General features: G+C 49.4%; 1 protein-coding gene across 15 annotated transcripts in view; it reads right to left on the bottom strand.

The window, feature by feature from the left end:
• Nucleotides 1-12,124, bottom strand: part of NCOR1 (nuclear receptor corepressor 1) — a 1,934,049-nt gene that overhangs the window by 1,680,069 nt on the left and 241,856 nt on the right. For all 15 annotated transcript variants that reach the window (XM_078679968.1, XM_078679976.1, XM_078679969.1 and 12 more), the window contains exon 10: nucleotides 154-220. In XM_078679968.1, coding sequence (XP_078536094.1) covers nucleotides 154-220 — 67 coding nt within the window. The remainder of the gene's footprint in view (nucleotides 1-153; nucleotides 221-12,124) is intronic.

Below are 12,124 nucleotides of genomic sequence, written 5' to 3'. Positions count from 1 at the left end.
CGCTATACAAATTCCTTGATTGATTGATAAAGTCAAATAGTTACCCGACTGCCACCTCTACTGCTTAGTCTTTGTTAAACTCTTAAATACAAGATGTGAGATTAAATATCAGGTAAAGTGAATAAAATATAACAATACAATAAATACACTTACCCTTTGTTTCCGTGCGTGATTCCGTCTCTTGAAGAACAGGATCAGTTTTTTCCTCATCACCTGGTTTCTGGAGGGAGAAAAAAAACCAAAATCGATGTCTGTAAAAGGTAAGTTACGGGGTGGTATATTTGTTAAGTGGCAGACAAAAATATGGACTCCTCTCCCGAGAAATACCACTAGGGCGACAAGGATAGGTACAAAAAAAAAGATTACAAAACCGTGTTTATCCTTGTACACATGGTGGGTATTTTGAAAGATGAGACTTTCCTTCGTCTTGCAACTATTGCTCCAACTGGTCATTTGAGGTGCTGACTTAGTACAGTTTACACAATTCGTAGGAAGTGATAGCAGATTGCACAGCCGGGGCAACATTTATTAAAATGTATTTGTTTATACAATCAGTGCAGCAGGTGTCATCATTAAAAAGATCTAGATAGCCAGTTGCGTCAAGGAGCAATTGCTAGATCTAATTATTTATTTTTATTTCATTTGTGTATTTTATAAAGCGCACAGCTGCCCCAACGGGGCGTCCCGGCGCTGATAGATCTGGAACCAGGGGGCGCAGAAAAGGAAAAAAAAGAAACGTTATAGGCAAAAAAGATGGGTCTTAAGAGACTTTCGAAATACCGATTCTGTCTGGCAGGCACGGAGGGCAATCGGGAGCTTGTTCCAACACTGAGTGGCGCAAATTTCAAAAGTTTTTCCTCCTGAACGAGTTCTTTTGAATCGGGGAGTGGCAAGGAGAAGTAGGGAATTAGAGCGCAATGTCCTGGCATTGTGGTACGGCCGCAGAGTGCTTTTCAAATGGGCCGATCCTTTACCCTTTGAAGCTCTAAAAGCCATAGTCATGGCCTTGAATACGCATCTCTTAGCAACGGGTAACCAATGCAGTTTGCGAAGATGTGGGGAAATGTGATGTCTGGCAGGAATTCTCTCCACCAGCCGAGCGGCGGCATTTTGGACAGTCTGGTGTTTATGACATAAACCTGCTGTGATACCAAGGTATAGCGCATTGGCATAGTCAAGGTGGGATGTTATCAATGCTTGGACCACAGTCTTACGGCAGTCCACCGGCAGATAGTTAATAAGCCTGTTTATTGTCTTGATCTTCGCAAAGCAGGATGCTGCTACTGCTTGGACCTGGGCATTAAATCGAAGATGGTTATCCCAACGAACTCCCAGATTCCTCACAGAGTCTTTGGGCGTGGGGGCTTGGCTCAGGTCCTCAGGCCACCACAGGCTGGAATCCAGAGGGGACGGTGAATTAAAAAACAGGATCTCCGTCTTTCCTGCGTTGAGTCTGAGAGAATTAGAATCCATCCATTTAGAGATATCCCTTAAACAGGATTTCAAAGGATCAAAGGCAGAAGCAGAGGGTTCGTCAAAGGTGAAGAGTAGCTGAATGTCATCAGCGTAGGAGGTGGTTTTAATCCCAGTTTGTACAATCAATTTAGCCAGAGGGGTGAAGTAAACATTAAACAGGAGCGGGCTCAGGGATGAGCCCTGAGGAACTCCCCATTTGAGTGGTCTGGCGGGGGAGGTATAAGGAGAGGTATATACCTGCTGAGTGCGGTCGCATAGATAAGAAGAGAGCCATTTCAGCACAGCGCCGCCTACATCCAGGTCCCCCAGCCTTCTCAGCAAGATCTTATGAGAGACGGTGTCAAATGCTGCCGAAAGATCCAGCAGCACTAACACCGCCCTCGACCCCCGGTCCAGCGTCCATCTCACTGAGTCAGCCATTTCAATCAGGGCTGACTCCGTGCTGTGGCCCGACCGGAAGCCATGCTGAGAGTCATGCAGAAGCCCATTGGATTCAATGTAATTCGCAAGCTGGGAGTGTGCCAATTTTTCCAGGATCTTAGCTGGAGTGGGCAAGAGAGAAATTGGCCTGTAATTACTAGGATTGTCTGGATCCAAATTGGGCTTCTTCAGGATGGGGACCAGGGAAGCATGCTTCCATTTGGCGGGAAATCTACCCGTTCAAGGACTCATTCCAAATATGGTTTAGATGGGGATTGAGAAAGGCTGCCAATTTCTTATATTGTTTCGCTGGCCAAGGGTCATTTGGTGATCCAGATTTGCATTTGAGTAGTTCTATCATAGAGTCGGCTTCAGATATGTCTACAAATTCTAACAGGGCAGGGGTCCGTAAATTATGAGTAATGGGTTCCTCCTCCAGTTCATCACAATTGGAGATAGGGAAGGAGGTGTAAATATTCTCAATCTTTTCCTCAAAAAATTGCGAGAGTTTGTCACAAGTAGGCAGGCTGATTCCGAATCAGCGCGTTAGGGTCTGTAAAGGATCTGACTATGCTAAAGATCTCCCTGGGGCTATGGCTAGCTTGTTTAATTCTAGAGGCCAAGTAATCCCTTTTGTGCTCCACAATCAGTCTGCGGTATTCCTTGAGGGCCGTCTTATAGGTAGCTTTGCTTTCCAAAGAATAGTTCTGCCTCCAAGATCGTTCAAGAATTTTACATGAGGCTTTTTTCTGACGGAGCTCTTCGGAATACCAAGGTGCTGATGGTACTGCCCTGTAGGTTTTAATGGGTTTCAGAGGGGCCAAAGCCTCTAGGGCCTGACCGATCCAGGCGTCCAGATAGTCAATGCCCCTGTCGAGGTCAGACGCCGGGATAGGTTGTGAGTTTTTTTAAGTATTCCTGGAGTGTCTCTAAGGTGATGCGGCTCCAGTTTCTCCCTGAGGCCTTGGGAGTAAGAGTGGATCTGTTAGAACAAAGAATATCAATTTCAAAAGGGATAAGGAAGTGATCTGACCAAATGACCGGAATAGGGTGAGCTGTCAGGATGTTTGTCAAATTGGAACAAATCAGATCCAATGTGTGTCCACCTTTATGCGTGGGTAATACTACTTTTTGGACTAAATTGCAGGCCGCCAGCGTGGAAACAAAGTTTTTGCTGTGGGGCAAGATTCATCGTTTACGTGGAGATTAAAGTCCCCTAAAGCAGTAAAGTTAGCATAACGTGTGCTGATCTGAATAATATAATCCGCCAGAACCGGCAGGTGTGAAGTGTTGGAGTGCGGGGGGCAGTAGATCAATATTCCCGAGCAAGAGGTGGACGGGGATATTTTAACGCTAAAAGGCAGTCCTTCTATGCAGTCAATTTGCTCATAAAGAGGGATGGTAACCGTCCATTTAGATTTATAAATAAGGGCAACGCCACCCCCCTGTTTACCATTAGGTCTATTGGCGCAAATGATACTGTAACCCTCCGGGAGGGCAAGAGTGACAATGGGATTCATGGTATCATTCAGCCATGTTTCTGTTAAGAAAAAAAGATCCCAATTGTTGTCCTGGAGGGACTGCCAGATGTCAATGGCATGTTTACCCAATGATCTGCAATTGACTAAAGCTGCTTTAAGGGTCATAGGAGGACAGAATCCATAGGTAAGGTCGGGACTCTGGGCGTGGGCCGGACTATTGGTTAGGTCGAGATATGAGAGGGAGAAATGACAGTCTCTACATACATAATCCTGGCTCCAAACGTCCGGAATAGGGCGAGGGCAGTACGAGCACCGAGGAGGTCTCAGGGCCATCAGCTCAGAATGTGTATACATCGCGCTAGTATGGCTAGTGAATCGGGCAGGGAGACCGGCCCCGGCTGCGTCATGGTCGCGGACGGGCGCAGACGGGCTCGCCTTAGGCGCGCCGCCGGCGCGCCCGCTGCTCTCGGCCGCGCAAGACGTCCATATCGAGGAGGGGAGCGTCGGAGGGGCCAGGCACCTGTACCGCCATCCCTCCAGTTCCCCCAAGATGGCGGCTCGGTGCGAGGAGACCTCCGCGACAGCGATTAATTGACTGCGCGGTCTGTTGGAAAGGGGTACAGCCCTATCAAGAAGCAGCAAGTAGGTGCAACTAAAAAGTGGTGTGCTAGAGTCCACAACACAGTTCAGTACACGATGTAGAATCACAATGTCTAAAATCACAATGTGCAATCACAATAAAAACAAAGTCACAGTTTTAAAATAAAGCGCCGCAGCCTTCCGCCTCAGGAAGGTATGCTGCCAGATCTAGTGCGTGAGGAAAAACAGCGCTGACTAAATACCGGTGAGGGCGGGAGGGGCCAGGCAACTGTACCGCCAACCCTCCAGTTCCGCCAAGATGGCGGCTCGGTGCGAGGAGACCTCCGCGACAGCGATTAATCGGCTGCGCGGTCTGTTAGAAAGGGGTACAGCCCTATCAAGAAGCAGCAAGTAGGTGCAACTAAAAAGTGGTGTGCTAGAGTCCACAACACTGTACAGTACACGATGTAGAATCACAATGTCTAAAATCACAATGTGCAATCACAATAAAAACAAAGTCACAGTTTTAAAAAAAAGCGCCGCAGCCTTCCCGGCTTCCGCCTCAGGAAGGTCTGCTGCCAGACAGTACAGGTATTGTCAACTTGTTCACCAAGACGCTTCGGCAACCTTTCATATCACACACAGAATGTGGAGGCGATTACCACCAGTGGTTTTTACCTTGAGTGTGCCAAGGTTTCTACACTTTAACATTTGTATTCATAAACAGTGCAGCGACGCTTGGAAACAGTCTGTATGAGCAGCTACAGAGTTTACTTAAAACTCTTCAGTGCTTGTTGCTGCTATCCACACTGATGTTGGTCTGATGATGTGCAGGTCCTGATCAGGGACATTTCTTCCAACAAAAGCATAAACCCTTCAATATTTCATGGAGAACGGAAGCAGGATAATATCCGAATGGGTGTCAAGGAGAGAACAATTCCAAAACTCAATATGAAATGATTTTGTAGTCAAACTTTGCAATAATCATCTAACATTGCTCCTATTACAAGTACACCATTATCAAGTTCGGTAATCCACACAATCCATACAATTGCATAAAGTCTGAACAAAGAGCCACATGTTCAGCATCTTCCCCAAACCCCACACAGTAGAGCCCAAAAGCAGGTCTGCTAATCCGCACATTCTACTGCAGTAGATTTCAGAATCCTTACATCAAGTCACAACAACAGTACGCTCTGCATCCACATCTCCATAACCAGAATTAAAGCATCATCTGGAATACCCTAACTACTCCCCAACTCTCGCTAAAGCACCCAAGAAGAAGCTTGAACCCCATACAAAAGATCATAATAAAGCAACAATGTATATACTGAAAATTATTAGTAATAGTAGTAGTAATGTACAAGTTACTTACCTTCGGTAAAGATGTATCTGGTAGAGACTATTCTAGCCACAGATTCTTTAACGTAGAATTATCCCCAGGCGTGAGACTGGATCCGGAAAATGTTTCTTTTCCCAGCATCTCTGCGTTTCGGGGGGCGGCACCGCGTGACTACGCCCTGACGTCGTCCGCGGGCGTGACATCAGCAAGGTTAAATAAGCCCCGCCCCAGCGGGCTGACATCAGTTTTCTTCGGAGAACTTTTCCGCACCACAACGCGGAGCCATCACAAACAAAAACTGTGAGAATATGGGGAACAGTGTGCGAAACAGCAGACAAACAGTAAGGAAAGAAGCGAATGGAGGGGAACAGCCCAGTTCGGAAAGTGCCAGGCACGGTGGCACCAAAAGTCTTAGAAGGGAAGAGCAGTCACATCCACTGCAAAGCAACCCTGCAAACAAATACAACATTCTCCCTGGAGACAGGAAAAGCATATGAAAAACTGTGCAGCAGACAAAAAAGCCTTCAACCACAGCCCATTAACAGTAAAAGACAGAAGAGCAACAATCAATCAATCAAGACACTAATAAAGGGCACTTCATACCCGTGAGGGTCCAAAGGCCCGGGGGCGGGGGGTTGGGGGGTGCTACTGATCGAAGAGCCAGGTCTTGAAGAGTCTTCTGAAGGCCAGCAGTAGGTCTTGGGTCTGCCGTAGGTTGGTGGGGAGGGTGTTCCAGGTGGGAGAAGGATCTGCCGCCGGTGGTCGTTCTTCGGATGCGGGGGACTGTGGCGAGGGCAATGCAGGTGGAGCGGAGGTGGAGGGTGGGGGTGTAGAAGCTGAGTCGTCTGTTAAGGTATACTGGGCCGGTGTTGTGGAGAGCTTTCTGTGCGTGGATGAGGAGCTTGAAGGTTATCCTCTTGTTGACGGGGAGCCAGTGCAGGTCTCTCTACGCTGGCTGCAGCAGGGGATGTCGAGGATCAGACGTGCCGAGGCGTTCTGGATGCGTTGCAGTCATCTCTACAACAGCAATTCACCCCAAGACAGCACCACCAGGGAGAGTTGCGTCCCTTGAAAGGAGCCAAGGCTGAGGCCCAGCCAAGAGACCCCAACTCAGAGGACGGTCCCACACTGGAAGCACCAGAGTGTAGGAACGCAGGAGCACCCATGAACCTACCAGTCACGTACCAGAAAGGAGGAATGGATGCAAACCAACCAACAAGCATCCCGCTAGGGAGGCGTGAAAGAGGGAACTCGCAGAAGACAAAGCACCCAGAGGCAGGCGAGTGCAGAAGAGCAAGCTAAAGGCCCTCTCAGAACAGGAAGGAAGGGGGAGTCATGAAGGAATCTGCAACTAGAATCGTCTCTACCAGATACATCACATGGAAGGAAGTTCTTCGAGAGGACCCCACCAGCCTGGACATAACAGAGGGTCCCATAGCGGACTAGTCCGATGGACAGGGCGAGGGCGAGGAGCCCTGTCCCCCCCAGGCAAGGGGAACCCCTACAGTCAGAACACCACCGATCCCAAGGGGGATGCGGAAAGAAGAAAGAAATAAAGAAGAGGAAGCCCGTTCACACTCCGCAAAGGAAACAGGAGCAAGGCAAAGGGAGACCGAAGCACCCCACGCCTACATCAGGCAACAAAAACCCTCATCCAGGACCAAGGCAAAGAAGAGGAAGAAGATCAACCTAGAAACACCAAGGAGATGAGGCAGAAAGAGGGCAAGTCCCTCCTCCCCCCACGAGGAACACATCCGCGAAGAGGGCAGCTGATCCCACCACAGATAAAAGTCAATAGACCAAACAGAACAGCGCCTATAGCAATACAGGAGGCAGAAGCAGAAAGAGCAGCCCAGAGACACCCAGCAAGACCGGGCAGGGTGCGCCTGAAGAGGGAGGAACAAAAATCTATCTCAGTCCCCAAGACAGAGAGCCAGAAGGCGAAGAAGGCTCCGGACACACCTCAGGAAGAGGTCCGCACATACGACACAAAAAGACGTGGAACCAGAGCCATGACGCCAGGCCGCAGACGGCAGGGCAGACCTGGCTAACAGCGCACCGACCCCGGAGAAGGGCACCCCGGGGCGCCGCCATAGGCAGTCCGACCACATAGAAGGGAATTGTACCTGCAACGTACTTAAACACCAGGGAGAGCAGAGACCTGAAGGCAACCACAACTTCTAAGCACAGAACAAGCTATATAACAGCTACCACAACCCCACCTGCAGTATGTTAGTCCCAAGACATGGCAACTCTCTTCGGAAAAAACTTCAGCAGCAGAGGACAACAGAAAGAACCGCGCAAAAAAAGCCCCGTAGAAGGCTTGTCAAGCAGCCAAAAGCAACAGAAGGCCTAATCTCAAGGCCAACCTGGTGCAGATAATCCAAGCAAAAACACACGGCAAAAAGGGCCGGCCAGCAGCCAACAGAGCCACAGTCCCAATGAAAGAGGACTTGTAGGCACATGAATCACACAGATCACACAAATGGGGCGACTCGCCCCAACGAAAGAACAGCTCCCAAGAACCAGATCAACCTACAGGTCACTGAGGGGGAGGAGAAGGAGGAGGAGGAGGAGGACAACTAGGAAAAGGAGGAGGAGGAGGAGGCCGAAGCCCCGCCAAGAACCTCCGGATGGCGAGTCTGCCGGGGCATGCCATCGAAGGGAAGATCCACCAGCCGTTCCCGAACATTTTCCTGGGAACACACTGTCCCGAAGCCAGGCATGGCAGCGAAGGGCAACGAAGACGCCATGGCACGGCCAAGCACCTCCAAGATGTCCAGAGCAGAGCGATTAACAAACAACGCGGTGCTGCAAGTCAACACCAGCACCCTCCTGAGACGCTGCAGATCCAAGGGACTCCGCCGAGTCCCACAAGCAAGAGGTGGCCCTAGCCAACACACAAAGAGTTAAGGGCCCGCAGAGCCGTACTGGTCGAAGCGAACATATTGCGCCCCCAAGAATCCAGCCAACGGGCATCCCGTGATGGTGGAGACAACAGCGACGGCAGGTAGGGAGAGGCAGTCCGCAAAAGTGGCCCACTGGCAGAGGGGTGGAGGGAAAGGCACACCAGGTCACGCGGTCCTGGAAGGTGCCGGTGCAGAGGGTGTTGGGGCACCGGATCCCCCGTGGCAGGATGCCCCCAAGCTACCATCAGAGAAGAACGGAGCAAACCCTCAAAGGGAAGCAGCAGCTCCCTCCAACCAGAGCCCTGTTGAAGAACCTCCAAAAGATGATCTGCGGGGAAATGAGCAGCTGGATCACCCATGCGCAGAATTCCCACAGCCGTGGAAACAGCGCGAGCGAAGGCCGCACCCGCCTCCGTAGGGCCCAGCGGTGGGGAAAGCAGCTCCTCTGTTGGCGACCGCTGCAATCTAAGGCCGCCATTCCCTAAGCCACAGCTTTCCAAACTTTTCATGTTGGTGACACACTTTTTCTAGATGGGTCATTTAGCGACACGGTAATTGAGTGTAGCGAGCAAGCCCTCGAGAAAATTTTGAAAAAAGGAGTGGGCAAATGGTGCATTTTCAAGCAATTTGAGAACGCAGGAAGGTTAATTAAACAATTGTGAATCTGTTCTAACAAAGACAGTGACTGGCAAAACTGTCCATCTTTCCACTCTCTCCTAGGTGTGGGGGCTACACTGTTAAAATTCTGGCTCTGGAACAATAGTGGTCATTGTTTTTAATGTGTGGTCATCAATAGAATAATGCACAGAATCCACCCTTGGAAAAATGCCAGCCATTTCATAATATCAGTAATTCTTGACAACTTGTGGGCACCCTTGATGCTACACCCTCTGCTAACCCCTGGTAAAATGTTGAGCCTCACATAATGTTGCTATTACTCAAACATGTTGAAAGAAATGGTAGCATGCTCCTTATCAACGCCATGGAAAAAAATTGGCATTAGCATGATAGCAGTATTTTTTGGCTACAGGTGGACGTCTGTGGTATGAAGCTCGCCACTGGTAAAACCAAGTGTGGCACAACGGTTGCAATTCCTGTCACGTTGCATAATGACAGCTTTGGCAGTGTGGCATTATTTACAGTCTGTCTCTAAAACTGTGGCCCACAAGCTATCAACAGTGGCAAGCAGATTCATGCCACCCAGACTTCACTGCATTTCCTCTTTAGATCAACTAGCGGGTCGTTCTTTCTGAAGTAAACCTTTACTATGCCCTATTTAGGGCAATGATGACCCCAGTCCAAAAACCATGGAACCTCGATAGACACAGGAAATGTAAGGCCGGCACATCGTACCTTCCTTACATAAAGCCATGACGACCGACAGTGCAGGACTTGCAGACTGGGAGCGTGATACCCATGTCATAATAAGACATATTTTGATGTCCAGTACTTCAACACTGTCAACTGGGTGAACAATATTGTGATGATAGACATTCTGATGGCATTCTCTCGGTACACTTTAACTTCACAGTAGATGTGCTATACTGTGAAGTTTAAGTGTACTGATATTCATTGTACAATGCCGCCCTTGCTGGCCACTTGTTGATGCACCTCGCATTTTTCTAATGTTCAGTAAATAATTAGAAGTGTTTTTACCTCATGGTTGCGGGAGCGCCTCTGTGTTTCCGCGGGCTCAAACAGACCGCATATCCCGGCTCCCCTCGGTGGCCTCCAGGCTGTGCTCCCCAGCCGTTACTCTTCGTTTCTGACCAAGCGCATGGAATGGCATTCGTCGCGTGCAGCTAAGGGAACGAGGCCGCACACATGATCGCGTAATGGTCTCCCTCCTTCCTCCGCGTACTGCGTCATTGACATACGCAGTCCATCCTGCTCTATTAGTGAATTTTTCCGCATTGCAGCGACGTCGCTCGACACACCCACATATGGCAGGCGACACAGTACCGTGTCGCGACACAGAGTTTGAAAAGCTCTGCCCTAAGCCAATCGGAGTGGGGAAATGCCAGGTCCGGAAGGGAGAAAGAGGTGCAGAGGAATGGAGTACCTGTGGTTGCTCTGGCGAAAACCGCGGTGGCGGTGAGGAGCTGGCCTTTGATGACGTCGGGGAAAAAGCCATGACACGGAGGCCCGTCTCTAGTGAGGACGACACCAGGAGGCGCCCAACCTCCAGGGAAGAGGGGACGTCCGAAGACGAGTCCACAACCTGACCTGCGCGGAGGGACAAGAGGGACCCGGGGAATGACAAGGAGAGCCCCGCCAGCCTAGACCCACGAGGGGACGAGAGCGGTCCGCCGACCCCTGTGGCGCCGCCAGGGCCAGCAGCTGCCGGCGCCATAGTGGCGTCACTTTGGCCTTAGACAGGATCACCTTGACAAAGGGCCGAGAGGGGCTCGGGGATGCGACCCGAGACACGGCGCCCTCCCACGACACCACAGGGACTCCCGTAGAAGTTTGCGGCGATGCCAGGGCGCCGTGGTCTGAAGGAGGCACCCCTGAAGGGCCGAACCCCAACAGCACCACATCCTCCAAGCCTGGATCCGTACCAGTCGACGCCGCGGAAGGCCCCACACCGCGCAAGGGATCCGCTGACATCCCAGGAGGGGGAAGGAGGAGGAGGAAAGGCCTAAACATGCCCAGAGCACAAACCGTTGCACGTGGAAAAGGAAAAAACTGTCAGTGCGCCGGGGCGGGGCGTATGTGACCTCGCTGACGTCACACCCGAGGACTACGTCAGGGCAGAGTCAGGCGGTCCCCCCCCCCCCCCGGCGTGCAGCGATGCTGGGAAAATAATTTTTTTCCGGATCCAGTCTCACGGCTGGGGATAATTCTACGTTAAGGAATATGCGGCTAGCAGTCTCTGTCAGATAATTATATCACAGTGGCACTCTTAATCTAAATCTTAATGGTCTGTAACGGGTTCTCCATCTTATTGACAAAGTGAAATAACTGGTTCAGGACTAATCAATGGTTAGAAATCTTCCTGACACGTATTCGGAGTTCAGCTTTTTCCTCTTTAGATGGTTCCAGTGCTAAGGCAATCCAGAGCACCCACTCGCTACTCCAAGAAGCAACAGTAGGAGCATAGCCACCAACCCTAGAAATGCTTTCAAGCTCTGTCTAATAAACTGCCCAGAATTAATAAAATGTCCAATCTGCAAAGCTTTTCCAAAGGGTCTTGGTGTCTTTTCAGACCAATTTGAAAGAATCCTGCTGCAGCATGTCAACAGAATAGAAGCTTCAAGTACAGGTTCTGCCAACCAGTGTTTGAGCACAGCACTGCTAGATACTGTTGGATGTGCTATAGTCACCGCAAAGTGTCACTTTTGGGTGCTTATACTGCCCAACATACAGTGGTTTACAACCAATATTTCACAGGGACACATGAAAAAATGGAAAAATAGTTGACAAGTTGCTGTAAAATATGGGGTTCATCTTCATAATGGCAGCCCCCATGAAAGTTTAACAAAAACTAAACAATCCAATTCTATTGGTAGCTGGAACATGAAGAAAAAACCATCAATAATTTCTCCCTTCTGCATACTGAATGTGTTTTTTTAACAATGTAAAAGGTGTTAGGATATTATTTTCTAAAAATCCTCATTTCCCACTACATATCAACTTAACATGTTGTGATTATTACTGCAGACAAACAAACAGCATAGTCCAGTATTTCACTTTTTATTTTCAACCAACATTTCCCGGTTTGAAAACCTTTTTCAAGTTCACTAATGCAAAATGAAACTAATATATAATAAAAAACAGGTACCATGTAATATGGTCCTACATTGCCGTCTCATGGTTCTGGTGACATTTTCATATCGCTCTGCTTTGTGGCTTGAAATGTCAACCAGGATCCATAGATGCAATGTTGGTGTTTAACTATTACGAGGTTACTCGTT

The sequence above is a fragment of the Lissotriton helveticus genome, chromosome 3_1 (assembly GCF_964261635.1).
Source record: "Lissotriton helveticus chromosome 3_1, aLisHel1.1, whole genome shotgun sequence".
Classification (NCBI taxonomy): domain Eukaryota; kingdom Metazoa; phylum Chordata; class Amphibia; order Caudata; family Salamandridae; genus Lissotriton; species Lissotriton helveticus.
The sequence above is the reverse complement of the archived record's forward strand: the minus strand, read 5'-3'. Positions and strand labels throughout refer to the sequence as shown.